General features: G+C 44.8%; 1 protein-coding gene across 1 annotated transcript in view; it reads right to left on the bottom strand.

Moving 5' to 3' along the window:
* Positions 1-1,198: 1,198 nt before the first annotated feature.
* The window catches only part of GTF2E2 (general transcription factor IIE subunit 2), a 69,027-nt gene continuing 44,606 nt past the window's right edge, over positions 1,199-25,619 (bottom strand). The window contains exons 4-8 of the mRNA XM_056116791.1: positions 16,380-16,487; positions 13,814-13,996; positions 10,347-10,440; positions 3,349-3,464; positions 1,199-1,658 (exon numbers count right to left, since the gene is read on the bottom strand). Of these exons, the coding sequence (XP_055972766.1) occupies positions 1,542-1,658; positions 3,349-3,464; positions 10,347-10,440; positions 13,814-13,996; positions 16,380-16,487 (618 nt within the window). The 3' untranslated portion in view covers positions 1,199-1,541. The remainder of the gene's footprint in view (positions 1,659-3,348; positions 3,465-10,346; positions 10,441-13,813; positions 13,997-16,379; positions 16,488-25,619) is intronic.

Below are 25,619 nucleotides of genomic sequence, written 5' to 3'. Positions count from 1 at the left end.
AAATTTTAACAAGAAAATGCAGCAAGTGCAATTAAGCTCTAAAATGTGTGTGACAACTGAGCAAGACATTTATCGGGCCAGTTCTCCACACGCTGATGAACACAGCCTTAGCTAGACTCCTCTGCTAACCCCAAATTAGCAGTAAGCATCTTACCTTAGACCGTGAGGCCTTAAAGTCGATCTCCACACAAGACACGATTAAGTGTTTAAGATGTCCAAGATGCATTTTCAGGCTTAGCTCACAGAACAGAACAGTACAGACAGTACGAGAACGGCCATCTAAACTAGCTTAAGACTCTCTTACTTATATTCAAGCTCCTCCTTACTAACAGAGCCTCCATTTCCCTTCCTTCCACGCCATGTTCTGGGTCTCAGCTGTAAGAAGCAGTAAGCTGATGCTGTCTATAGAAGAGAAGCAGAGCTTAGAGAGAGAACTGAAAGAGCCAGACGGTACCGAGGTTAAGGCACTTGCCTTGAAAGGGTTCGATGGCTATTTAATCTTGGCACTATACATGGTCCCCCGAGCCTGACTAGGAGTGACCCCTGAGCTCTGCCAGATGTGGTCCCAAAACCCACCCCATTCCCTCCCCCCAAAAAACCCAAAACAGCAAAAGTGTCTCCTAACTACACACAATACTTGTTTGTGAAACTTAGTAATTGTTTGTATAGTTCCCAATTCCTCTTGTGACCTGCAAAACCTAGTATTACCCAAAGAGCAGAGCAAGCACAGATAAGGACCTTGGTAATGTCACTCAGGGCTGGGAGACCACACAGGAACTCCCGTGACTGAGGACCCACTCAGAGTCATGGGAGTTGATCATTGGTTGATAATGATTCCGAGGAGCTCGCCAGTATTGGGCAGGACTGAGAAATCCCCAGTGGAATGGGCCCTATGAGGGTTGGGACTGAGGCTCAGGCTGACAAAAAGCCTATCCATCCCTGTTGGAAAAGACATGAAATCATGACTTGCAAATAGAGAAGAATAAACATTGGCATACCCTGTGAAAACATTAAAGATCACCTGTATTATCGCTTTACCGGCTACCAACAGGCCCCTTGCCTGTGGAAGACACAGTCATAGACTGACACCCCAATCAGGGCTCTGTGAGAGTTAAGCCTGGAGCTGCGGGAGCCACTGCCAGAAGGGAAAAAACCAACTGACCAGCATCTGAGGACTCATTTCTACGATGATTTTATTATAAATATGTCTGTCGGGATAACATTGTGTCCAAGGCTATCTGCAAACATGTTCTAAATAACGAAGGCAGAATGGAATGAGGGATCACTTGGAAGGAAAGGTGAGTAGCAAAGACACCTGCACGCCATGCTCAGCGCTTCCCCCAGGAAGTCACAGAAGCTTAGCAGGGAGGACCACGTTCCCAAGAGCCACTTCTTTCCAACGGGCTCCCAGCTGGGTGGTCTGCTTTGCACTGCTCCTCTCCTCAGTCCTAGGAAGTCGAGCAGGAACACGGTCGTCTCCGGGTCACGACAACAACACAGCTCATGATTCTCTGGGTGACTCAGCTCGGCCAGCGCTGGCACTATTTCCCGGGTGCTATGTCTGAGTAGTCCTTCAGCACTCCCGCCAAGTGCTCGTTATGCGTCTTAAAGCGCCGCTTCTTCTGCGAAGCGGGCTTTTTCCTTCTCTGGATCGGGGCCTGGAGGAAAAGGTAAGCACAGAAATAACAGCTACTGCCTGTGACGATACACCGCCGAGTTACCCAATACGCCCGGAAACCAGCAACTAAGCGGGTCTCTGACCCTTTCTGCCCGACCCCGTGTCAACCTCACAAGGCACTCACTGCACGTGCTCACCCACCCCAGGACGGCCCTTCTCCATCTGAAACACACAGGCTGCCACAGAAACATACCAAGATTAGTCTAGTCGGTTAAGTAGACAAAAGAGGGGCAGTGAAGGCTCTTGTGTTTTCACCCTATTATCAGGCTTTAAAATACAGCCAGGAGGGGCTGGAGCGACAGCACAGCAGGTAGGGCATTTGCCTGGCACGCGGCCCGACCCGGGTTCGATTCCCAGCATCCCATATGGTCCCCCAAGCAAGGCCAGGAGGAATTCCTGAGTGCATAAGCCAGGAATTACTGTCCCTAAACTAGTAATTCCTGAGTGCATGTGCGTTGCTGGGTGTGACACAAAAAGCAAAAATAAATAAAATAAAATACAGCCAGGAGCAGGGAAATGGCTCAGAGGCTGAAGTCTGTGCCTGGCAGGCAGGAGCTCCAGGTTTCAGCCCTGGTTTCACAGGGGTTCCGAGGTAGGCATGACGCCAAGCATCAAATAATAAATTAAAGTGTCCACCGCTGTCAATAAGAAAGGATCCCTGGTCAGGCAGGAGCGACCGTGCAGCAGGTAGGGCATTTGCCTCGTACAGCCACCCGAGGTACTATCACTGGCACCTAAATGGTCCCTCAAGCCCACCAGGAGTGATCCCTGAGTACAGAGCCAAGAGGGAGCCCTGAGCACTGCCCGGTGTGGCCTAAAAACAGGCATCCATTGCAAAAGGGGGGTGAATAGGTACCACAGCATTTCCTTTACGATTTTTGTTTTCTGTTCCTATTCCCTGTTCTTTGCTATACTTAAAATACCACAATCACACCATAAATCTAACTAAGCAATGACAGAAAGTCATAAAGTGCTACAATCATAGTAATTCGTGGAGACAACACTGGTGACAATTCTTTTGGAAAAAAAGAATTTAAAAGTCTCTCCGAATAGGTACATGTTCAGTGAATGGAGGTGCAGCGGTGAGGGCATGCAGGTGCTCTTCACTGCGGCTGTCCCTAAACTAGGGAACTTAAGAGTTCGGAAGAAACCCGACCCCTGGGAGTGAGCTCCAGGGTGGAGGAGAGCTCAGCGCGCTGGAGTGCATGCTCCGCACACAGGAACCCCGAGTTCCATCCCTGGCACCAATGGTCCGCACAAGCGCAGCCGAGACTGATCCCGGAGGACCGAGCACCAATGGGTGTGGCATGAAAAACACGACATCTAAGTCTTCCGTCAATTACTAATCCCTCTTCTTACTTAGCAGGCCATGGGACTACAGAATGAAAGCAACACTACCCTGCACGCAATGGATCTGAAAGCTGCCAGGGGCAATTCCATGTGACAGGGCAGGGTGAAGGCCAAGCCAGGAGCCCAAAACGAGGGGCCAGAGAAGCAGGACCCTTTGACACCAGAGGCGGCACGTGCACACGAGAACAACTTTGCTGTGTCAGGCGCGCATACATGCAGGCTGGCGTGTGTCTAGACCACCTGCTCGTCAGCGAACAGGAAGGGAAGCAAGCAAAATGCTCTCAGAACGGAGGGCTGTTTTCCCCTGGGAGATTACATACCACTTTCTTTGGTCCGGAATCCTGCATGGAAGAAATACCCTGACGCTTCAGATACTCCTCGATTTTCTCCTCATCCATGGAATCCACAGTGACACTCCTCCACAGTTTCTGAAACTCTGTGCCAACAAGACAGTTATTTTCCAACAAGATCTAGCATCTCCGTGATGAAAACTCAACCTTAAGCATTATTTCCTCTGGTCTGAATGAGAATATCGGAGATTCCACTGTGAAACCAAGGGAGTACAGGCAGAACACAGGTGCCGGCAAGCCGCAGCGGAAGGTCAAGGCCACGGACAGACACTCTCCTTTGAGTCCACATCCAATTCTCTCCACGGAGAGGGGAGACTCCACAGAGACACTAGGAACCAGCATTCTCCATGGAAGAGAAGAGCTCTGCCCACATCTTGGAAGCTGGTGACCAACAGGTGACGGAGTAGAAGGTGTCCCATCAATACTGAGACAGAAAAGCACTGCCTCGTGTCCTTGGTGGGGGGAGGTGAGGATGGGGCTCAATCTATTAAATGGCTACAAACTCTTCCAGAGCAGGGAATTCTACTTTCCTAAGTTTCCCAGTTTAGGTGGGGCTGAACCTAGTATATCCCCTACAATTTCACTACGTAATTATAAAGATGGTATATTCTACTCCTGTTCACGTAACATAAATTTCTGCTTTATATTTTATTTTTACAGCCACACCTGGCTGTACTCTGGCTCTGTCCTTGGCTTTGCTTAGGGATCACTCCTGGTGGTGCTTGAGGGATGCTATGTAGTGCCAGAGATCAAACTAGGGTTGGCCGACTGCAAGGCAAGTGCTTTAGCTCCTGTACTATCTCTCGGACCCTTTAAAAAAAAAAAAACACTTTTAAAAACTCACATTAAAGTAACTTTACATTAACAGAAAAGTTGTAAGATCAGCTCTGGCATACCCAATCCAGCTCCCAATGTTAACACTTCATATGACTGTTTTGTTTTGCTTTGTTTGGGGCCATACTCAGTGGTGCTCAGTGGTGCTCAGGGCTTATTCCTGGCTCTGTGCTCCCTCCTGGTAGGCTGGGAGAACCATAAGGGTGCTGGGAATCAGATCTGAGTTAGCTGCATGAAGGCAAGTGCCCAACGCGATGTATTATTTCTCTGAGATAATACACAATTTTTCATTGAAGTTACTGAAACTAACACACACACACACACACACACACACACACACACACACACACACCCCTTGGCGACAATGTGTATTTGCTAGCCCAGGCCCCACTCAGATCCCACCCTCTATTTGGCTGTCAGGATTTCCTCCTGCGTCTCTGTCTCTCATGACCAGGACATTTCTGAGAAGTTCTGGTCAGTAATTTAACAGAATGATGCCTAGTGTGGGTCTGTCTGATATTTCCTCCAATATGAATGGAGCTTATGCGCTTTGAGCAAGAAAGAAAAATGACCAAATTCTAAGGAAAATGATAGAATTCTAAGTCGAACTGACACAAACTTAAAAAACCACACAGTGACACCTTTAAAGTTTAAGAAGGGAAAACTTCTACCCAGAGTTCCATACCCAACAATAATAAACCTGGCAATGCACAGGAGTTACTCCTGGCTCTGCACCCAGGAACTGCCCCTGGCAGTGCTCAGAGGACTATATGGGATGCTGGGAATCGGACCCGGGTTGGACATGTGCAAGGCAAACACCCTACCCGCTGTGCTATTGCTCCAGCCCCAACAATAATCATCTTTAAAGAATGAATGAGAGGACCCGAGAGGTTAACACAGGTCCAGGCGCTTGCCTTGCATGCAGCAGACCAGAGTCGGATCCCTGCACAACATGTTTTCCCTGAGCACAAAGCCAGGTGTGCCCACTGCCCCCCCACCCCACCCCACACATCTCCCCTACCATCAAAAGGTATGTCAAAGTAGAAATGAAATGATCAGGAAAAAATTAATTCAAGTAATCCAAGTGGATATAACAATAAAGAAAAAAAAAACAAGAATTAGATGGAAAGACACTACCAGGACTTAAGTGCAAGCCTGGCATTCAACCAATGCCAGTCCAACACACACACACACACGCACACACATACACACACACAGAGCACCACTTCTCACACACACATACACACAGCACCACTTCTCTCTCACACACACACAGCACCACTTGTCTCACACACACACAGCAGCACTTCTTTCTCTCATACACAAACACACAGCACACCACCTCTCACACTCACACACCCCCAGGTGGGCACACACACCACACACATACACACACACACACACACACACACACACACACACACACACAAGCATTGCCAGGTGCAGCACCAGCACCAGAGCCCAGGAGCCCGACATGGTGCACTGCGGGAGAGCCACAACTCGTCCGGCTCACTCAGTGCACAGCAGCATAAAAGGCAAGGGAAGAAGGAAGCAAAGACAGGAAGTACCTAAGAGGCATTTCAGTGAAAAATCATAACCATGCAAAGGCAGGTGTGAATCATGTAAATACAACAACTCAGGCACATCTTTCCCCTGGACCTGGCTCTAGGCTTGCAAGCACCTGGTGAGTCTGAGGAGACAAGTGTGCACGTGGTACAAAACCCCACGTGGCCACAGTCCCACAACTCTTATATTCTCTGGCCAGGCCACATTCAGCCTTTAGTAGTTCACTAAAAAGGTGAAAGAAAGTATAAACAGCATTCACCATTCCGTGCCAGGTCTGCCTCATCCCATCTTTCCTTAAGGGATATCTATCTCCTTCACTAATCACTGAAATACTATGGTCTTGCGCTGGAGAGATAGGACAGCAGGACCAGAGCTGCCTTGTAGGCGTTCAGTCCCGGTTCGATCCCCAGCAACCTCCATGGTCTTCTTAGCTCCTCCAGGAGTGATCCTTGAGCACAGAGCCAAAGTAAGTCCTGAGCACTGCCAGGTGCCCCTCCCCCCACCTCAACATACACACATCAATTATCTTAGGCCAGAGAGATGGTACAGGGGGTGAAGGAGTTTAGCTTGCATTCGGCTGATCCCCGTTCAATCCCAGGTACCTCACATGGCTCCCTGAGCACAGAGCCAGGAGTAAGCCCTGTGGATCAGTAAGTGTGACCCCTCAAATAATAACAAACCAATATCATGAACTGGAACATCACTAAGTCCCAGGAGAAGTGGCTACTTACTGGGAGGTATCCTGAATTCTAAGAATAAGGAGAGGCTTGGTATCATTTAAGCTGCCACTGAGGAAAGTCAGCAAATACAGAACAGCAAAAGACCAATGCAAATGTGGCCTCAGCGTACTAAATTCGCTGTCTCCCCCCTTTGCTTTGGGGTCACACCCACAGGTACATAGGTGCTTAGAGAACCATACAGTGCCAGAGAGCAAACCCAGGCCTCCTGCATGCAAAACACGCACTCAGCCTACTGAGCTCTCTCTGGCCGTAAACTGCCTGTTCCTTTGCTCTCTGTCAAACCAAATGCAAAACGAAGCTTCACCTGAGTCAATAACACAATAGATACATAAGTAAGCAACCAGAGATGGCAGAATAAAATAGCTAACATATTCGTGAATATATCTGCAGAGCTGAGAGTAACACCACTGTTAATATCATCTTTTTTTCAGAAGAAGGAAGTCTCGAGTCACTCTGGTGGTGCTGCCTCTGTGTTTGAGAATCACTTCTGACAGTGCTCAGTGGAACTCTGTGGTGTTGGGGGTCGAACCTGGGTTAGCCACATGCCAGGCAAAGCACCTTCCCTGCTGTACTATCTCTTCACCCCCACCTCCCAACCCGCCGTTAGTATTGTTCTTATGCTATACCAGATTATATTCTGAGGAATTCTAAGTGCTTCTATTTACATCAGCTAAGACCACAACTACCATGAAGCACAGATAGCATTATTCCTATTTTGCAGATGAGGAATCCATAACAGAGAGATTAAGTAGTTTCCCTAAGCTAGTAAGTCAAGGCTTACTAAAGTCTGACAACTCAGACCATCGGGGCTGCTATATTATACCGACTCTAAATGAGTAAGATCAGGATTAAAGAGAAAATGCCTTCAGGAAGTGAGATACAACAAGTATCAAAGACGCAAGCTCTGTTACCCTTATTCGCGCTTTCCCCCACTTGAGGGAGTCTGCGTCTCTGAGCCAGGCTGCGGGAAGCCCTCAGTGTGAGTGAAAGCTGCCTACTCGAGACCCGCGGTAGGGTGAAGATTGCCACCCAGTGGACCGCTAGAGAAAGACCAACACAGGCTGAGGCACCAACTCTCAAAGGTTTTTCTCTAGAAACGCATTTACTTGCATTATGAACCAAAACTCTGGGATTTTTTAAATAAGAGATTTATGCAATGCTGACACTGAGCCAAATAAGCTTCTTACTCCCGAGGTCCCTGTGACTGGCTGTTCCTCCCAACAATGTCTCCACAGCACAGTATGAACACCTCCTGATACTGTTTCTGCAAGATTGCGCCCTCAGCCAATAAGCTCAAGGAGAGAAGCCCTAGTCAGTGTAACATCCCCAGTATCATTGAATCTGCTGAAGAAAAGAATGCTTCAAGATAATTTAACCTTGATTTTATGAACACTATTCTTTTAATATAAGTCTGGTCCCCAAGGAACATTTGGTGATGTCTGGATACATTTCTGGTTATCACACCATGGGAGAAAATACAACACCTGAGGAAGCCAGGATTCAGCTGAACATCCTGCAAGAAACACCCCCCTGCCACCCCAGTGCTCAAAACAAACAGACTCAAATGTCAGGATCTCCACGTTGAAAAACCTACTTCTTAATATCTTTACCCCAAGAACTCATATGTGTTTTTATTATAAGATCTCCCTGATTAATTGATCACTTACCCGCACTAGTATTTATTTCAATACTACGAATGTTTTTAAGAGGCTTAATTCTGCTAAAAGAATAAATGGGCTCTTTGTTTAAACATCTGAAAGGATTATGGTGAGGAATGTGACAGAGTAACAGAGCTCATGTCTCATGTGCCTTGAGGCCCTAAATTCTATTCCTGGCACCAAGAACAGAGTCAAGGTTTTGCTGTACTTATTGATACTGGGGGTCACTGCCTGGGGCTGCTAGGGATCCAAACTGGGCCCAGCCTCAGGCATGAACATCAGCCTTTGAGCCATCCCCCTGCCCTGAGGCAGACCTTGGAGATCAAGTCCATCCCAAGCTGCCAAAAGGTTAAAAAAACAAAATCAATTTAAATATTAAACGAACTTACATAAAGCCAAATGTTCATGTACAAGAGCCTCAGAATCACAGAATTTGTCAGATCACAACAGACTTTACTTACATGCCGCGGCCATGTACACAGGGCCAACCACTAGCTGCTGCAGACAGACTACCTGTCCTATCTGCACCACTATCTGTTAGAACTGGGATACTTACGTAACATTTACTGAGAATCAACTGTATACAAGTACTCTCAATAAGGATTTTCACAAAAACAAAATGTTCTATATCTTAAAACAAGTCATCGTCTTCGGGCTGATGAAATGCCTTTCAAAGGCACCAAAAACCCAATTATAGGCGCTGGAGTGATAGCACAGCGGGTAGGGTATTTGCCTTGCACACGGCGGATCCGGGTTAAATTTCCAGCATCCCATACGGTCCCCCAAGCACTGCCAGGAGTAATTCTTGAGTGCATGAGCCAGGAGTAACCTCTGTGCAATGCCAGGTATGACCCCCCCCCAAAAAAAACAAACCTAATTATATATAGCATACAAAATACAGGAACCAACTTCAGGTTATTTTACAAATTATAAAATCACAATCAAAACATGTATGGGCTACTAAAGTGACAACACTTGTCAGGTGAACTTCTTGTGCAAAACAATTCAATTTTGTCTTTTTATGTTGTGTAAAGTGCCAAAATTGCAGCACCTGGGCCCAAAAAGTTAAATCTAGTTATACTCTTTTACTCTACATACTTCTACACGGTATCTTATTACTTCTAACTTTTATCATTAAACTATTGTTTATTTTCTTGCTGTTTTGTAAAATTCAAAAATAAGAGTACATAAGAAAACACAGAATTTCCACTTGTAGAGCAAAAATATCCATTATGACTAAGCCCTTTATTACACTTTTACATGACAAATATTGATAAAATATTTAAAACTAAAATTCAAACTACAGACGTAACACACATAGTAAAATACTCCATATGTAACTTAATATCCAACTCTACAATTATAAGAAAATAATGTCCTGCCACTTCAATTTTAAAATCATGCTAAGTATGGTATTATAGATGTTTAACAAATTTAAGGCAATCTAGGTTATTAACCAAAGTGTGTTCCTCCGACCTCGCATCAAGCTTTCCTATCAGGATACGAAATTATATTTGTGAAGCAACAGAAATAAACTCCTACTTGGTATAGTTAAGCATAAGAAATCATTATCATAACTGCAAGTAATTTGAAGAAGAATCTTTCAAAGCACAAAATACAAACTGCATTCTAAGAAACGGTCCATAAGATGTGGAGGTGATAACCTCTAAGAAATGCAACTGCTGGGGCTAGGAATGTGGCACAAGCTGGGAGAGCACTGAACTGGGAGGGAAGGGAGAGGGGAAAGGGGGGGAGAGAGAGTACAGGGGTAAGTTAAGGCACTTGCCTTCCAAGCTGCCCCAGCCCCTCTGAGCCCCAAGCTCCCAAGAATTGATTCCTGAGTGCAGAGTCAGGAGCAGGCCCTGAACACTGCCTCATATGGCCCAGAAACAAACACAAAGTTAAATTACACTTGTAGGGGCTGGAGCGATAGCACAGCGGGTAGGGCGTTTGCCTTGCATGCGGCCCATAAGGGTTCGATTCCCGGCATCCCATACGGTCCCCTAAACATGGCCAGGGGGTAATTCCTGAGTGCAGAGCCAGGAGTAACCACTGTGCATCACCGGGTGTGACCCAAAAAGAAAAAAAAAAAAACTTGTAAATGTTAAAATTTAGTCACCATAAATTTGTAGCATACACTTGTACATTTAAAAGTATCAGAAAGACTCACCTTCATCTACAGAAAATTGACAGCTCTTATCATTGAAGAAAAGAATTTTCTTCTTATCAGGTCGATTTACAAATAGGATCTGGTCCCCTAAGGCCTTAAAGATAAAAAGTTTTTCGATTAACACTAAACTACTTCACACACACCCCCAAAGAAATCTGTTTCTGGATCCCCATTTTCTTTAGCAAACCTCAGCAGAGAGCCAAGGAGCTACCTCCATGGGCAGGAGGACAGACTTGACAGCCCTGGAGTACAGAGCTGGAGTAGCCCCTTAACGTGACCCAAATCCTCTCCCCAAAAATTGAAAAGTACAGACTCAATCACTGCACATCCATGTTCACAGTACCATTACTCAAGACAGGTAAAGCACATGTCCATCATGGAGAGTATCATGCTGAAATAAGTCAGAAGGAGAGGAACAGATACAGAATAACTGCATTCATTTGTGGGATATTGAAAAAACAGCTAGAGTGAGACTAACGCCCAAGGACAGTAGAAGGGCCAGGACAAACGGTCCTCAGTTGGAAACCTGCCTCAATGGCTGGGGAGAGGGCAGTGGGGATAGAGGATGATGATTATGACAATGACAACTGCTCTGGATGGGACATTTGTAGTGAAAGTGGGTGAAGGACCAAACATGGATGGCCTCTCAGTCTCTGTACTGCAAATCATAACGCTGAGGGAGAAGGAGGGGGGAGAGAGAGATTGAGAGAAAGAGAGAGAGAGAAGAAAAGTACCTGCCATGTGTGGGGTGGGGATGACACATGGCAGCGGGATGATACAGTGGATACTGGTGGTGGAAAATGTAGACTGTAAACTGGTGGAGAGACAGGTGCTGGTACATTGTACGACTGAAACCCCCAGGACAAAAGCTTTTTAACCATCTTGTGGTGATTCAATAAAAAAAACATAATTTTTAAAAAATGTATTCATTATCAGATAAATAAGCAAAATGGGTTAACATACATAAAATGGAATATTACTCAAGACTTAAAAAATTCAGATGTTGGAACATGGATGAACCAGAAGGACATTATGCTTTGTGTAATAAACTAGGCAATTACAATACTTTATGATTGAATTTACACGAGGTACTCAGAACCGCCAAATCCACAGGCACAAGAGCAGAGTGGGAGTTGCTGGGGACTGAGGAGAGAGAAGGGAAGCTGCCACTTAAGGGGAGTAAAATTTCACGCTTGCAAAATGTGCAAGTTTAGAAGTTCTTTTTTCCAACAAGGTAGGTAGACCTAACCCTGCTAAGTTGTACACTTAAAAATAGCTAAACTATCAAATTTTGTTTCCTGTTTTCTGCCACACCTCCCTCCCCAGACCTGGCCACTTCTACTGAGCACTAAGGGGCAAAACAGGCACTCCGTCCCACTGAGTTATACCAGCCCTGTATTACGTGTTTGAACTGTAACTTCTTAAAATCTTACAAAACTCTAAAAAGAAGCTTATTCAATACCATTAAAATTAATATATATACTACAAATGCAGACAGGCTTAAAAGCCAATCCTGGCAGCTTATTTGTCAGAAAACCATTCAAGGAACAATTACTACAAGTGACAGGGACAGTCACTGGTTTTCTTCACTCTCGGGTTTTGCTTTAGTATTATTTGCTTTAGTCCCTTTATTATTTTCCCCTTCACTGTACTACTGGGACATTTTTTACATATGTTTTTAAACATTTGATCTTCATGTTTTTGAAGCGAGAAAAAAAAAGAGAAAAAACCCAGGAAAGATTTCAACAAATTCAGAAGCAGTCCTGTGTGAAAATGAAGTCAACCCTGCTTTTCATTACCTCGGCCATACTCCCTAAGAGCAGAGCCACTAAAGACAGCACATCACACCTAAAATCACACCTCCATTTAACAAAGGCCTCTAACCTAAAACAAGCAGTTATCAGTATTAATACACTGCGGCTTTAAACTGTAACTAAACGTTTACCACACCGTAAAAATCCTTCCTCGGCCCTCGCAGCAGAAAGGGGCAGGAGATGTAGCTCAGGTCTTCCATGAGGAAGAGAACCGGGTTTGAGTCCCACAAGATGACCCCCTGAGCACCCGCTGGAATGGTCTTCCACAGGCCGAAGAGTAGAACAGAAAAGGAGTCTAGTAGTCTCTAAGGTAAAATTGAGTTGTTCTACTCTTCAACATGCTGTAGTGTGCACTATTGATCAGCTTTGGAAATACATGATTATTAACATTTGTTTGTGGGCTACACTAGCACGCGACAGGGACAAATGGAGACGTTACTGGCGCCCGCTCGAGCAAATCGACGATTAATGGGAAGTCAAGTGATCAAGTGAATATTTGTTTGTTGCAATTTAAGTCCTGCAACTTTTAAAAACCTTAAGAAGACTCTGGATTCTGTTTATGGCCAAGAAGCTTGTATAGAACCAGTACTTCCATGAATACCTACTATAAATTCTGGAGAAGACGTGAAAAAAATCAACTTCTGACCCTAGATGACTAAACCAATAGTGGGGGGGAGGGGGGAGAACGAAGCCAAAGGCGTCTCGCTTCCTGATTTCAAACTGTATTTCAAAACTACAGTAATCAAAAGAGTGGTACTGACATTAAAAAAGGACAATCAGGTCAATGAAAGAGCATAGAAAAACCAGTCAATTCAGGCATGACAAAGGAGCCAAGAATATACAAAGGGGAAAGGACAGTATCTTACTAAATGGGGAACACAAGCACTTGCAAAAATAGGAAAACGAACTGTTATTTCACATCTTGCTCAAAACTCAACTCAAGAAATGAAAGACTTGAACTAAGACCTGAAAGCATGAAATTCTAGAAGAAAATGTAGAGGGAAAGGTCATTCACAGTGGCCTTGATTTTTTTTTTTTTAACTAAAACCGAAAATGAGAAAAAATAAAACCAAGGGGCCTGAGGTTGGAGAGTGGGGAGGGCACTTGCTTGCCTTGCCAGAAGCTAATCTCATTTAGTCCCCTGAACACTGTTCGGAGTAATACCTGAGCACAAAGCCAGAAGTAAGCCCTAAGCACAGACAGATGTGGCCTAAAAGCAAAACAAAATACCAAGGAGACCATACACTCCAGAAGACCAAGCATTTGCAAAAGCACCACAGGAAACTGTCAGGAGACACATCAATGGCCCCCTCTGCCCTCTCTCTAGCACAGGGGAATCTCCCACTGCCTCCACACAGCCCCAAGGACACAGGATGAAGGTTTTGGCAAGCAAAGAAATTTCCTTCTTGCTATTAGAAAAAAGACTGGGGTGTGTGTGTGTGTGTGTGTGTGTGTGTGTGTGTGTGTGTGTGTGCAGAGACAAAGTACAAGTGCAGGCTTTGCACACATAAGACCCAGATCCCATCCCTGGCACCACACATGGTTCCCAACGCCCACCAGCAATAAGCCCTGTAGGGTGGGATCCAAAAACAACAACAACAACAAAAGATATCATCACTTAAGTTTATGTTAAGGCAGAGAAAGAGAAGTTACCTTGACAGCTTTCTGGGAATTGGGCAGTCCTTCCTCTATGTCTTCTAGAAGAATTCCTCCTAAGCCTCGCTGGTCATGCTGATCTAAAAGCCGAAGCAAGGCCTTCTTATCTTTCAAATTGTACTTGGGCTTGAAGGCATACTTCCCGTTTACTACTTCAATTTTGGGATTATTGACTAAAGCCTATAACAGTAACACAATTCAAACATATTAACAAAAGGCAAGCCTTAGTTTTAAATGTTACCGCTTTAAAAATAAAAATGCTCAATTTAAAAGTAAATCAGAAATAGCTTGTAAAGATCAAACAGCAAATCTAAAAATATGGACAGGGACCAGAGCAATAATACAGTGGGTAGGATGTTTGAATTGCAGAGGGCAGGCCTGGGATCGATCCCCAGCATCTCCTATGGTCCCCTAGCACTGCCGGGAGTGATCCCTGAGTGCAGAGACAGGAGTAACCCCCGACCATCACTGGGTATGGCCAAAAATAAAATAATTAAAAGATAAAAATATGGACAGTCAGTATCCAACGGGCTGGAGCAATAGCACAGCAGGTAGGGCGTTTGCCTTGCACACGGCCGACCCGAGTTCGATTCCTCCACCACTCTCAGAGAGCTCGGCAAGCTACCAAGAGTATCTCGCCTGCACGGCAAAGCCTGGCAAGCTACCCATGACATAATCAATATGCCAAACACAGTAACAAGTCTCACAATGTTACTGAGCCCGCTCGAGCAAATCGATGAACAATGGAAGGACAGTGAGAGTGACAGTATCCCAAAAAAAAAAATTATATATATGGTAAAGATGAGCACGGTGCCGACTTTTTATTAAAGAAACTAATACTTACATAAAGTCTTTGGATAAGAAAGATGATTTTATCACAACTATTTGAAACATCAGTCTATTCTTTTGAAAAATGGAAATAAATCAGTAAAGCCTCTATTAAGATAAACAGGAAAAATAAGATGGGCTTTACCTCTCCGACCCTAAAATATATTTTGCATATTAATATTATGTGAGAAACCAGACTCTGGCATGAACGATTAATAATCTGTCTGTCCCAACTGATAATAAGTAGCACCAACATCAAAGAAAGGAACCAAAAAAGACTAGACTCATAAAGACAAAAAATTGGCAGTCAGAGTGATAGTACAGTGGTAGGGCACTGGCCTCGCACTCCAGCAACCTGAGCTGAATTCCGAGCATCCCCTATGGTACGCCAAGCCCTGCTGGGAGTGATTCCTGAGCACAAAGCTAGGAATAAGCCCTGAGCACAGCTGGTGACCACCCATACCACCAAAAAAAAAAAAAAAAAAAAAAAAGGAAAAAAGAAGAAAAGAAAAAAAAGAACAGAAATTTATCTTTTATGCCAACACACTGGCACTCTGGTGGTCAGAAAAGTAAAAATTATATCCATAAAGAAATGCAAAGCTAAACTCTTGAGCTCTATAATAGCAGTAAGTTATACCAATAAATAAATCAGTAAAACAATAATAAATGATCAGGAAAATGATAAACCAATAAACTGATTTGATACTAAATCAATAAATCAAAACAAATAGCACTGTAGCACCGTATTCCCGTTGTTAATCGATTTGTTCGAGCGGGCACCAGTAACGTCTTCATTGTGAGATTTGTTACTGTTTTTGGCATATCGAATACGCCACGAGGAGTTTGCCAGGCTCTGCCATGCGGGCAGGATACTCTCGGTAGCTTGCCAGGTTCTCCGAGAGGGACGGAGGAATTGAACTCTGGGCAGAGGTTTCGAACCATAGTCGACCGCATGCAAGGCAAACGCCCTGCCCACTGTGCTATCGCTCCAGCCCATACCAAGACAAATAATAAAAAGACAAAAATTAAAAAGAAAAATATATGTCAGCCTATCAGTGAAACTGAGGAACATAGACTATAACTAAATTCCCAGACAATTCTACTATATAGCTAATCTCAAGGGCTGGAGCAATAGCACAGCAGGAAGGGCATCTGCCTTGCACCCGGCTGACCCAGGTTCAATTTCTCCGCCCCTCTCGGAGAGCCCGGCAAGCTACCGAGAGTATCTCGCCAGCACGGCAAAGCCTAGCAAGCTACCCCTGACGTATTCAATATGCCAAAAAACAGTAACAACAAGTCTCACAATGGAGATGTTATTGTTGCCCGCTCAGCAAATCGATAAACAATGGGAGGACAGTGCTACAGTGCTATGTATGTGCGTGTATGTGTGTGTGTGTGTGTATTTATATATATTTCATTTTTTTATTTCATCATCCTGTTATTCGTCGATTGCCTCGAGCAGGCCCCAGTAACGTCTCCTTCATCCTAGCCCTGAGATTATATTCAAGGCTCTTTAGGAGAATGAGACCCATCACTGTTACTGGTATTTGGCATATTTGGTACGCCACGGGGAGTTTGCCAGACTCTGCCCTGTGGGCAGGCTACATTCGATAGCCTGCAAGTTTGTCCAAAGTAGGAATGAGACAATAAGATGTCATAAAAAGATGTCCTGATAAGATGTCGCGCAGCTGCAAATTTATATATAAATATATATTTTTTAAGAGTCTATTCTTACCTCACTCATAAGCCATTGCTTCTGCTTGAGTCCAATATCTAAATGTTGTGTTTCATCCAAAATTTCTTCCAAAGTGAGAGGATGTGTATCTCCTCTCTGGTGCCGCGTCTATTGAGAGAAGAAAGAATCATTAGAAGCTTAAAAATACTAAATGATTACATAGTAGTTAACAGATTAATCTTCTCAGGAATGTATTATCTGAGGCAGTTCAATTACAGTGATGAAGAGCATGGATTACTAACTCCAAAAATCCAGTGACATTCAAAGACAGGAACACACAAATATTAGAGAAAGAGCTGCAAACAAACAACTTTCACCAGAATAATCCTTACTCTTGACACTAAAGATATCCTTGTTTCGTGACTACTTATGAAACTGTAAGGAACAGGGCCTTTCACACATTGCTGATAAAATGCAAACTGACTAACTCTCAGGGATGGCAACTTCGACAAAAAGTGTTTAAGCCTATTCATCCAACAAACCCATTTCTAGGACTTGACCCCCCACTGATAAGCAGAATACAGAAAAGTGACAAAGTCATAGCAGTGTGTGGTGGGGAGGGGGCAGACACTTAAGAAATAAACTGTACCACAATCGTGGTATTCCACAGATGCTAACAGGAAAATGAGGGAAGTGAAGGTGTAGTTCAAGTGGAAGAACACAGGCCTGCATTTGGAAGGACTTTGGCTTCAGGTCAGAGCCTTCAGCGCCATGCACCGCTGGGCATGAGCCCACCACAATGAAGGTAGAGAAGGAGAAGGAAGGAGGGGGCAGAAGAGGAGGACAGGAGGGTATTTCCTATGTGCTATTTTGGTCTTCTGTCTTAGGGGCTGTTTTGTTTTTTATCTGTGGGGGAGGCCACACCTGGCAGTGCTCAGGGAACCATATGGGTGTCAGGGATAGAATCCAAGTCAGCTGCACGCACGGCAAGTGCTCTACTCGTTGTACTATTGCTCCTGCACCATTGTTACAGCACTAACTTGGAAAGTCCATGATGAATTATTATGCATAAAGGCTATGTTCAGGGGCTGGAGCAATAGCACAGAGGGTAGGGCGTTTGCCTTGCACGCAACCGACCTAGGTTCGATTCCCAGCAACCCATATGGTCCCCTAAGCACCACCAGGAGTAATTCCTGAGTGCATGAATCAGGAGTAACTCCTATGCATCGCCGGGTGTGACCCAAAAAGAAAAAAAAAAAAAAGGCTATGTTCAGCACCAGCAAGTCCACAGGATTCGGAAGAAGAGGATAGAAATCACAACTCGATCACAATAGCCAAAATCTGGAAAAAAAAAAACCCAGTGCCTGAGAACAGATGACTGGCTAAAGAAACTTTGGTACATCTACAGAATGGAATACTACACAGTTGTTAGAAAAAATGAAGTCATGAAATTTACATACAAGTGGTACTACATGGAAAGTATCATGCTAAGTGAAATGAGTCAGAAAGGGAGGGACAGACATGGAAAGATTGCATTCATTTGGGGAATATAAAGTAACAAAATAGGAGACTAACACCCAAGAATAGCCAAGATAAGTACCAGAGGTTCACTCCATGGCTTGGAGGCCAGCCGCACATGCTGGGGGAAAAGGCAGCTCAGATAGAGAAGGGAGCACCAAGTAAAGGGTGTTGGGAGGATCCTCCCAGGATGGAGATGCATGCTGAAAGTTGACTACAGATCAAACATGATTGCCACTCAATGTCTCTTTTGCAAACCACAGCATCCAAAAGGAGAGAGAGAGCAAAAGGGAATGCCCTGCCACAGAGGTGGGGTGGGATGGGGGGGATGGGGAGGTGGCAGGGATACTGGGATCATTGGTGGTGGGGAATGGGCACTGGTGGAGGGATGAGTATTCGATCATTGTATTACCCAAGCACAAAAATTTGTAAGTATACAACTGTACCTCATGGTGTTTCACAAAAAAAAATTTTTGTTTTACTTCAAAAAAATAAAAAGAAATCATGACTCGAGATGACAACAAATACCTTAAGAGGTGGTCAATAAATTGATTCCAGATAGCATTAGGAAACCCATGATGTCTCTGGGCTAAAAACTCTGGGACACCCTTGGGAGGAGGCAGGCCAAGAAACATCCAAGTTCTACAAATCCTAAAGCCCCAAATTCCACAACACTGACAGCCCACTACGAACACGGCAAATAAGATGGGAAAGCAAGGCTCAACCAGCAACAACAGACAGGTATATCCTCAGACAATGGCTCTAGAGACCCCACTGGGAAATGTAGTAATTTTCACAAACTATCTTTCATTTAAATATTTTCCCATATTCCACTTACCATTTTAATTGTAATAAGCAATATAAAATATATTACTTTGTCTCTGCCATGGGGCCAGGCTTGCTGAGGTGGATGGGAAACTGGGGACAAAGGTGGAGGGAATGTCTCACTGGTGGTGGAATTGGTGTTGGAACACTGAATTTTTGTTTTTCATCTGTGGGGGGAGGCCAACAGTTGTATTACGGACAACTTCATAAACCACAGTGTTAATTTTAATTGTGTAAAAAGGTTTTTAATATTAAAGATTGTCTATGCTCTATTTCTTCATAACGAACCCTCACTATTAATAATCACAAAGAACTAATGAGAGATTACCTAAAGAAAGCAGGTAGGAGAGAAAAAAAACTGAGAAAAAGAATGTTTCATATACACCTCTTACATTGTTTTTATACCAAGATATAAAATTTATTTTAAACTCCCATTGGAGGGATGAGTATTCGATCATTCCCCCCCCCAAAAAAAAAAAAAACACATTGATTTAATTAAAAAAGCCAAAGCCTCTAAGTGTTAAGCTCCATCACTACTGTGTAGGCTACCTTTCTATCAATCAGGTTAAACTAAAATAATCATTTTTCAAAGGGTTAAGTCCGGAAGGCTGATACAGACAAATTCAAGTGCAATAACATTTTAAGAATCATTTATTGAGCATTTGCTGCTAGTTCATTTTTCATTCACAAACTCAGTGATTACTCCTGAGTCAAGGGTACTTGCAATGACATGTACAATGTGCCTGCAAATCACTAGTGCCTTCCAACAACACACCGTGTCGGGTTGCAGCTAAACCTACACACAGGAAAGTTGGGTATAAATTTCTGCCAAAAAGAGGTACAGTCAGAGAGGAGAGAGAATGGTGCTCCTGAATACACATTTAAATGATTACTAAGCCCAGAGGAAAAGGAGGTGGAGCACTGCTGTATTCGACAGCGGTCTCCGACTCAGATTACAGTTTACAGTCTACTTGAAAATATTGGGCAACAGTATGTGGTGCTGGGGACCAATCCTGGGTTGGCTGTGTCCAAGTCAAGTGCCCTACACAAACTGTACTATCGCTCTGCCCGAGAGCTTTATCAATTTTGTTTTGTTCTGTTTTGTTTGGGGGCCGTACCTTAATGATGCTCCAACACTTATTCCTAGGTCTGTACTCAGTGATCACTCCTGGCAACCCCAGGTTACCACCTGGGGTGTTGGGGTTTGAAAACGGGTTGGACACATGCAAGGCAAACACCCTACTCACAGTACTATCGCTCCAACCCCAAAGCTCTATCAATTTTTAATGAAAAGTTTTTGTTTGATGCCAGAAAGAAAAGTATGAAGAGTAGGGGACTTGCCTTGCACTCGGCTGACCTTGGTTCCGACCCCAGCACTCCATATGCACCCCCCGCCCAAGGCATGGCCAAAGGAATCCTGAGCACAGAACCATGAGAAAGTCTTGTGCTTTGCCAGGTGTGTGTGACTGAAAAAACAAGTTTTTTCTTAATAACTGGGCCAAAGAGGTAGTCAAAAGTCTGGCACATGGGCAGAATGTCCTGACCCCACGCCAGGCTATCTTCACCAGGGCATCTCGGAGGGGGGTTGACTTTCCCTCCCCGCCCCAAGCAGAACCCCGACAGCAGCCGAAAACCTCCCGAACCCAACTGCCGCCATGCCCAAGGCCACCCTCCACAGGCTCGGATGAGCCTCACCCAAGTGTGAACCAGCAGAAAAACCCAGGTATGTGGGCCCAGGTGACTGAGCTCTCCAAGACCGTTCAGATCGAGACTGGGCCTCTCCCCCCTGCTCCCCAGTTTTCCAGCAGCTGGGCAGTCACACCCACAAACTGCGCTCCTCCCTCCCCCCAGCGATCTGTAGTCTCATCAAGGCCAAGATCCAGAGACTATAAACCAAAGCTCCTGGAAGAGAGCAACGCAGAATTTCCTGGAGCGCACTGGAGGCCGAGTGACCTCAAGCCCACTTACGTACCTAAAGTAGCACACGTCTGTTTGGCTTTAACATACTTGCTTGTATTCTCTTATATACCGGTTTAAATGGCTCCAGAATGAAACACAACAACCTTCACACTCTTCTTATTGTGGTGGGAAGGTGCTCAGTGGTGGGATTGGTGTTTGAATATTATTTGCAACGAACTATCGCGAACTACTGTATGAAAATAAAATACTTAAAACTTGTTTAAAAAAAATCTGCCACGCATGCACTGCATGTAGGAAGCCCAAAATCAACTCCTGGCACCACATAGTCCCCTAAACACTGCTGGGAGTAGCCGCTGAGCACTCAGATGACACAAAAACAAATAAAAATTATGCTGTACTGACTGGGAATGCAGCTCAGTCAAAAAATACTTGCTTGGGATATGTGGGGCCCTGGGTTCAGTTCTAGCATTTTCGTGGGGGAGGAGGGAACTATACAAAAATTTCATTTACTAATGTTTAGTATGCGGCCTGACAACCAAGACCCCTAAGCTTCAGGCATGGAGGAGTTGTTAGGAAGAGCAGCAACCCCAGGTGACGGACGAACAGACAGAAATGGTCTTAATCGCTACTTCACGTTCAGTCAGACAACAAACCGAGTGGACTAGCAAAGGACACCAGCTTTGTGATTAATTTAATCTAGAAATTATAACAGTTTCTAAACCCATAAGGACTGTCCACTTAAAACAGACTACAATTTTATTTTTGTTTTGATTTTTTTGTTTGGGGGCCATACCCAGCAGTGCTCAGGGCTCACATCTGGCTCTGCACTCAGGAATCACTCCTAGCAGTGCTCGGGAGACCACATGCGATGCCAGGAATCGAACCCATCTCAGTTGTGAGCAAGGCAAGCGTTGTAGTATTGCTCCAGCCCACAAATTTTAAAGGCAAATGTTAAGTCTGTCATTTCTATCGTTATACTGGTTAGTCAGTTTGCTAACAATTCTAAAATTTTAAAAGTGGCCAGAGAACAGTATGGTGGTTATGGTACGTGCCTTGCACATGGCCAACCCCAGCCTGATGATGGTCCCGGTGCCCCCCACCACTGAGCCCCAGAAGCACCACATCCCCAGGCCCCAACACTAAACCAGCCAGCCAGCCTGGCCCCCAGGCATCCTGGGCACTGTTTAGGACACCCTAGGAAATAAAAAATAAGGGCCAAATGTTTTGCAGGCAGTAGGCTCGCATTTGATCCCCGGTCCCACCTGGCTCCTGAGTACTGACAAAAGTGACCCCAGGGCCAGAGCAATAGTAAAACAGTGGGCAGGGTGCTTGCCTAGCACAGGACCAGCCCAGGCTCTATATCGGGCACCACAATCTGGTCCCAAGCCTTGCCAGGAGTGATGCCTGGTGGGTTGGCCCCAAATCCTCTCCCACAATGTGACACCGGAGCACAAAGCCAGGAGTAGCCCCTGCATACTACCAGTATGTCCCCAACCCCCACCCCAATAAAAATAATAAACTTTGGAGGGCTGGAGGGATAGCACAGTGGTAGGACGTTTGTCTTGCGCACAGCCAGCCCAGCCGAGCCGAGTTTGATTCCTACGCCCCTTTCAGAGAGCCCAGAGATACCGAGAGTATCTCGCCCACACGGCAAAGCCTGGCAAGCTACCCATGATGTATTCAATATGCCACGACAGTAACAACAAGTCTCAAAATGGAGACGTTACTGGGCCCGCTCAAGCAAATCGATGAACAACGGGAAGACAATAAACTTTGGAATCTGAATAATCTCAAAGACAGAATATTCAATGTGTGAAAGCCTATCCGTTTTCTCTGAGCAAGAAGTCAAAGAAAGGGCAGGGAAGATAGCTCAAAAAACGAGGCTTGATCCCTGGCACCGCACGGTTTCTCTAGAACTGCAGGAAGTGATCACTGAGCACTGAGTCCAGAGCATCCTCAAGTATGGCCTTGAAACAATACTATCAACTTGTCAAGAAAAACATTATTACAACAAAACGAATAATCAGCAATAAAAGAGCAAGAAATTGCACAGGAGCCAAGCCTGGGGAATTAATAAGTTCTTGCTTGGGGGCGAGTGCGATAGAACAGTGGGTAGGACATTTGCCTTACACATAGCCGACCCTGGTTCGGTTCCCAGCAACCCACATGGCTCCCTGAGCACCGCCAGGAGTAATTTCTGAGTGCATAAGCCAGGAGTAGCCCCTATGCATTGTCAGATGTGTCCCAAAAAGAAAAAAAAAAAAGCTTCCATTTTCATTTTTCTTGGTCTTCTATCAAAATTAAAGAAAGTGAAAAAATGGCGATCTCATAGACAGTCCTTATTACTGTAAAAATAACAACAGACTTAGCGCGAGTAATTTTTCTGAAAATTAATATATCTTTGCTCAAATAGTTTCTAGGTATGAACATGATTTTTGGTTTACTGTGTTTTGTATTTTCTTTCATTTTTTTTTTCCTTGCAAGTTTGTAGAAGTTGATTTTTGTATCCTGACCTTGTATTGAGTAGCCTTAATAAATACACTTATTAATCCCAATAGTTGTTAAAGTCTTTTAAAGGCTTTTCTACATAATCAAGTCATCTACAGTTTTATTTCTTCCTTACAATATTTTGTTTGTTTTGTTTTTGGGTTATACTCAAGTTTACTTCTGGCTCTATGCTCAAAGATCCTGGCAATGCTTGGAAGAAACATATGTGGTACAGGGGACTGAACCAGAGTTGATCAAGTGCAAGGCAAGTACCTTACCCATGGATTATTCTCTGGCTCCTTTCTTTAAAATGTTAACATGCTATTTCTTTTTGTGTGCATTTCTGCACGGGATAGCACTTTCTGTGTAATACCTCATCTCACGGAAAAAGCACTTTCTATTCCAATCTGAAGTATCATGGTCAGGGCTGGAGAGAGTACAGAGTGACCCCTTACATGTGATATGCCTGATCCCAGTTCAGTCCTTAGCACCACATGGTAACTTGGCACCACAGGAGTGTCCCCCAAGCACAGAGCCAGGAGTAGCCCCGATCCCTGCTCTGCAGGGATTTTAAAACAAAAAGGCATTTTGGTTTACACAGATATCTCTTTCTCATAGTTTTTCTCAGCCAGCATTACACGAAATGTGAGTTAAGTCCTCTAAGTTGTTACTTAGGCCCTGATCAGATCAGATACAGCCAGAGTGGCCATAAGCACTGTCAGGTGTGGTGCTGATGGCCCTGAGCACCGCCACCAGAGTCCAAGTGGCACCACTGGGCTGGGCCTTCATACTACCAGGTCCACTGTGCTGATACCGAAGCACAGTGCCAGAAGTCCACACCACTGCCAGGCATGACCCCAACCCAAAATCAAAACCTGAAAAACTAAAAAATTTTTTTAAATTTTTGACAAGGGAGGATTCTAAGATTGAGCCAACAAACAATTCTAACATTAAGGTTAATAATAAAGAACTATAATAATCTTTTGGGCCAATTAACTGCAAGAGTATGAGAGTCCAAAAAAACCCAATCATTACACTGAAAACTACTAATCAATAAACTGTATGCCACTGTACATCTCTGTTGCAAACAATGGCAGTGCTGGAAAGGCCACGTGGTGCTGTGGATCAGACCCAAATCACCACGTGAAAACCAAGAGTTCAGTTCACTGAGCTCTCTCTCCTACTGAAAAAGGCATTTAAATTGCAGATCTTGAGCTAGAGATAGAGAATACAGGGTAAGGAATTTGATCTGCACATAGTGGGCCTGGTTTGATCAACACTACCTACCTTGGTCCCCTGAACCAAGAGTGATTTGTGAGCATCGAGCCAGGAGTAAGCCAGGAGCACAACCAGGTGTGGCCCAAAGATAGACAAATAAATTTGGGCTGGAGCGATAGCACAGCGGGTAGGGCGTTCGCCTTACAAGCGGCCAACATGGCCGACCCGAGTTCGATTCCTCCGCCCCTCTCGGAGAGCCCGGCAAGCTACCGAGAGTATTCGATATGCCAGACACAGTAACAACAAAGTCTCCAATGGAGACGTTACTGGGCCCGCTCGAGCAAATCGAAGATCAACGGGAGGGCCTTTACCTTTACCTTGCACACAATGGTCAAGTTTAAATCTTACTATTTAAATGGCTATTGGAATCTCAAATCCCAAGTAAAAATTTTGCTGAAAAGTGTTGTGACCTGGAAGTTATTTCAAAGGGATGGAGTGCATGGACAGTGCCAGCCCCGTACCACATGGCCTCCCAAACACCACCATGGACAGCCCGAGAGGCACCCAGCACCACTGGGGAGGCCCCACCCAAATGAAAAACAACACCAGCCAACGAAACACACCAAATAGCAACATTCTACAGCTTAAAGTGCTGTGCAAGGATCAGAGAGAGAGTACAGCAGACAGGCAGGGTGCATGCTTGCCTTGCACGCGGTTGATGCAGGGCCAATCCTGGCCCCCCATCCAGTCCCCCAAGCCCTCCCAAGAGTGATCTCTGAGTATGCGCCAGGAGAGAAGTCCTGAGCGCCACCAGGCGTGGGGAGAGAGAGGGAAGCAGGGTGGGAAGGAAAGAGAGAGGGAAGAAAGAAGGGAGGGAGGAAAGAAAGGAGGGGAGGCTTTTTCAACATGCTGTTCAAGTTCCGCGAGGCCCCCCAAGGGCGGTACGCCAAGCCCAGTCCTACCTGGACTAGACATCAGGAGCAGTGCCTTCCAGCAGTTCCCATTCCTAGGCCTGCATACAACTCTGCCTTTGATAACTTTGCTGTGAAATAAAAACCAGGCAGAAATGATGGCTGTGAATTTTGCAAAAAATAAAAAAATAATAATTTAAGCCAAAAGCTGGGAATATGGCTCCATGGCAGAGCATGCTTTGAGTGTGTAAGGCCCTGGGTTCAACCTGTGGCACTTAAAAAACTAAAAACAAACAAAAAAAAAACCTAGGGGTGAGGGAGGGACAAGGTAATTTTTAACTTATTTAGAAAGAAAGATGTGACTGGAGAGAGAGAGAGAAGTATGTGCTCAAGAGAGAACACATCTTCTCCAGAGTGGAAA

Source organism: Sorex fumeus, unplaced genomic scaffold, assembly GCF_029834395.1.
Source record: "Sorex fumeus unplaced genomic scaffold, SorFum_2.1 ptg000033l, whole genome shotgun sequence".
NCBI lineage: Eukaryota > Metazoa > Chordata > Mammalia > Eulipotyphla > Soricidae > Sorex > Sorex fumeus.
The sequence above is the reverse complement of the archived record's forward strand: the minus strand, read 5'-3'. Positions and strand labels throughout refer to the sequence as shown.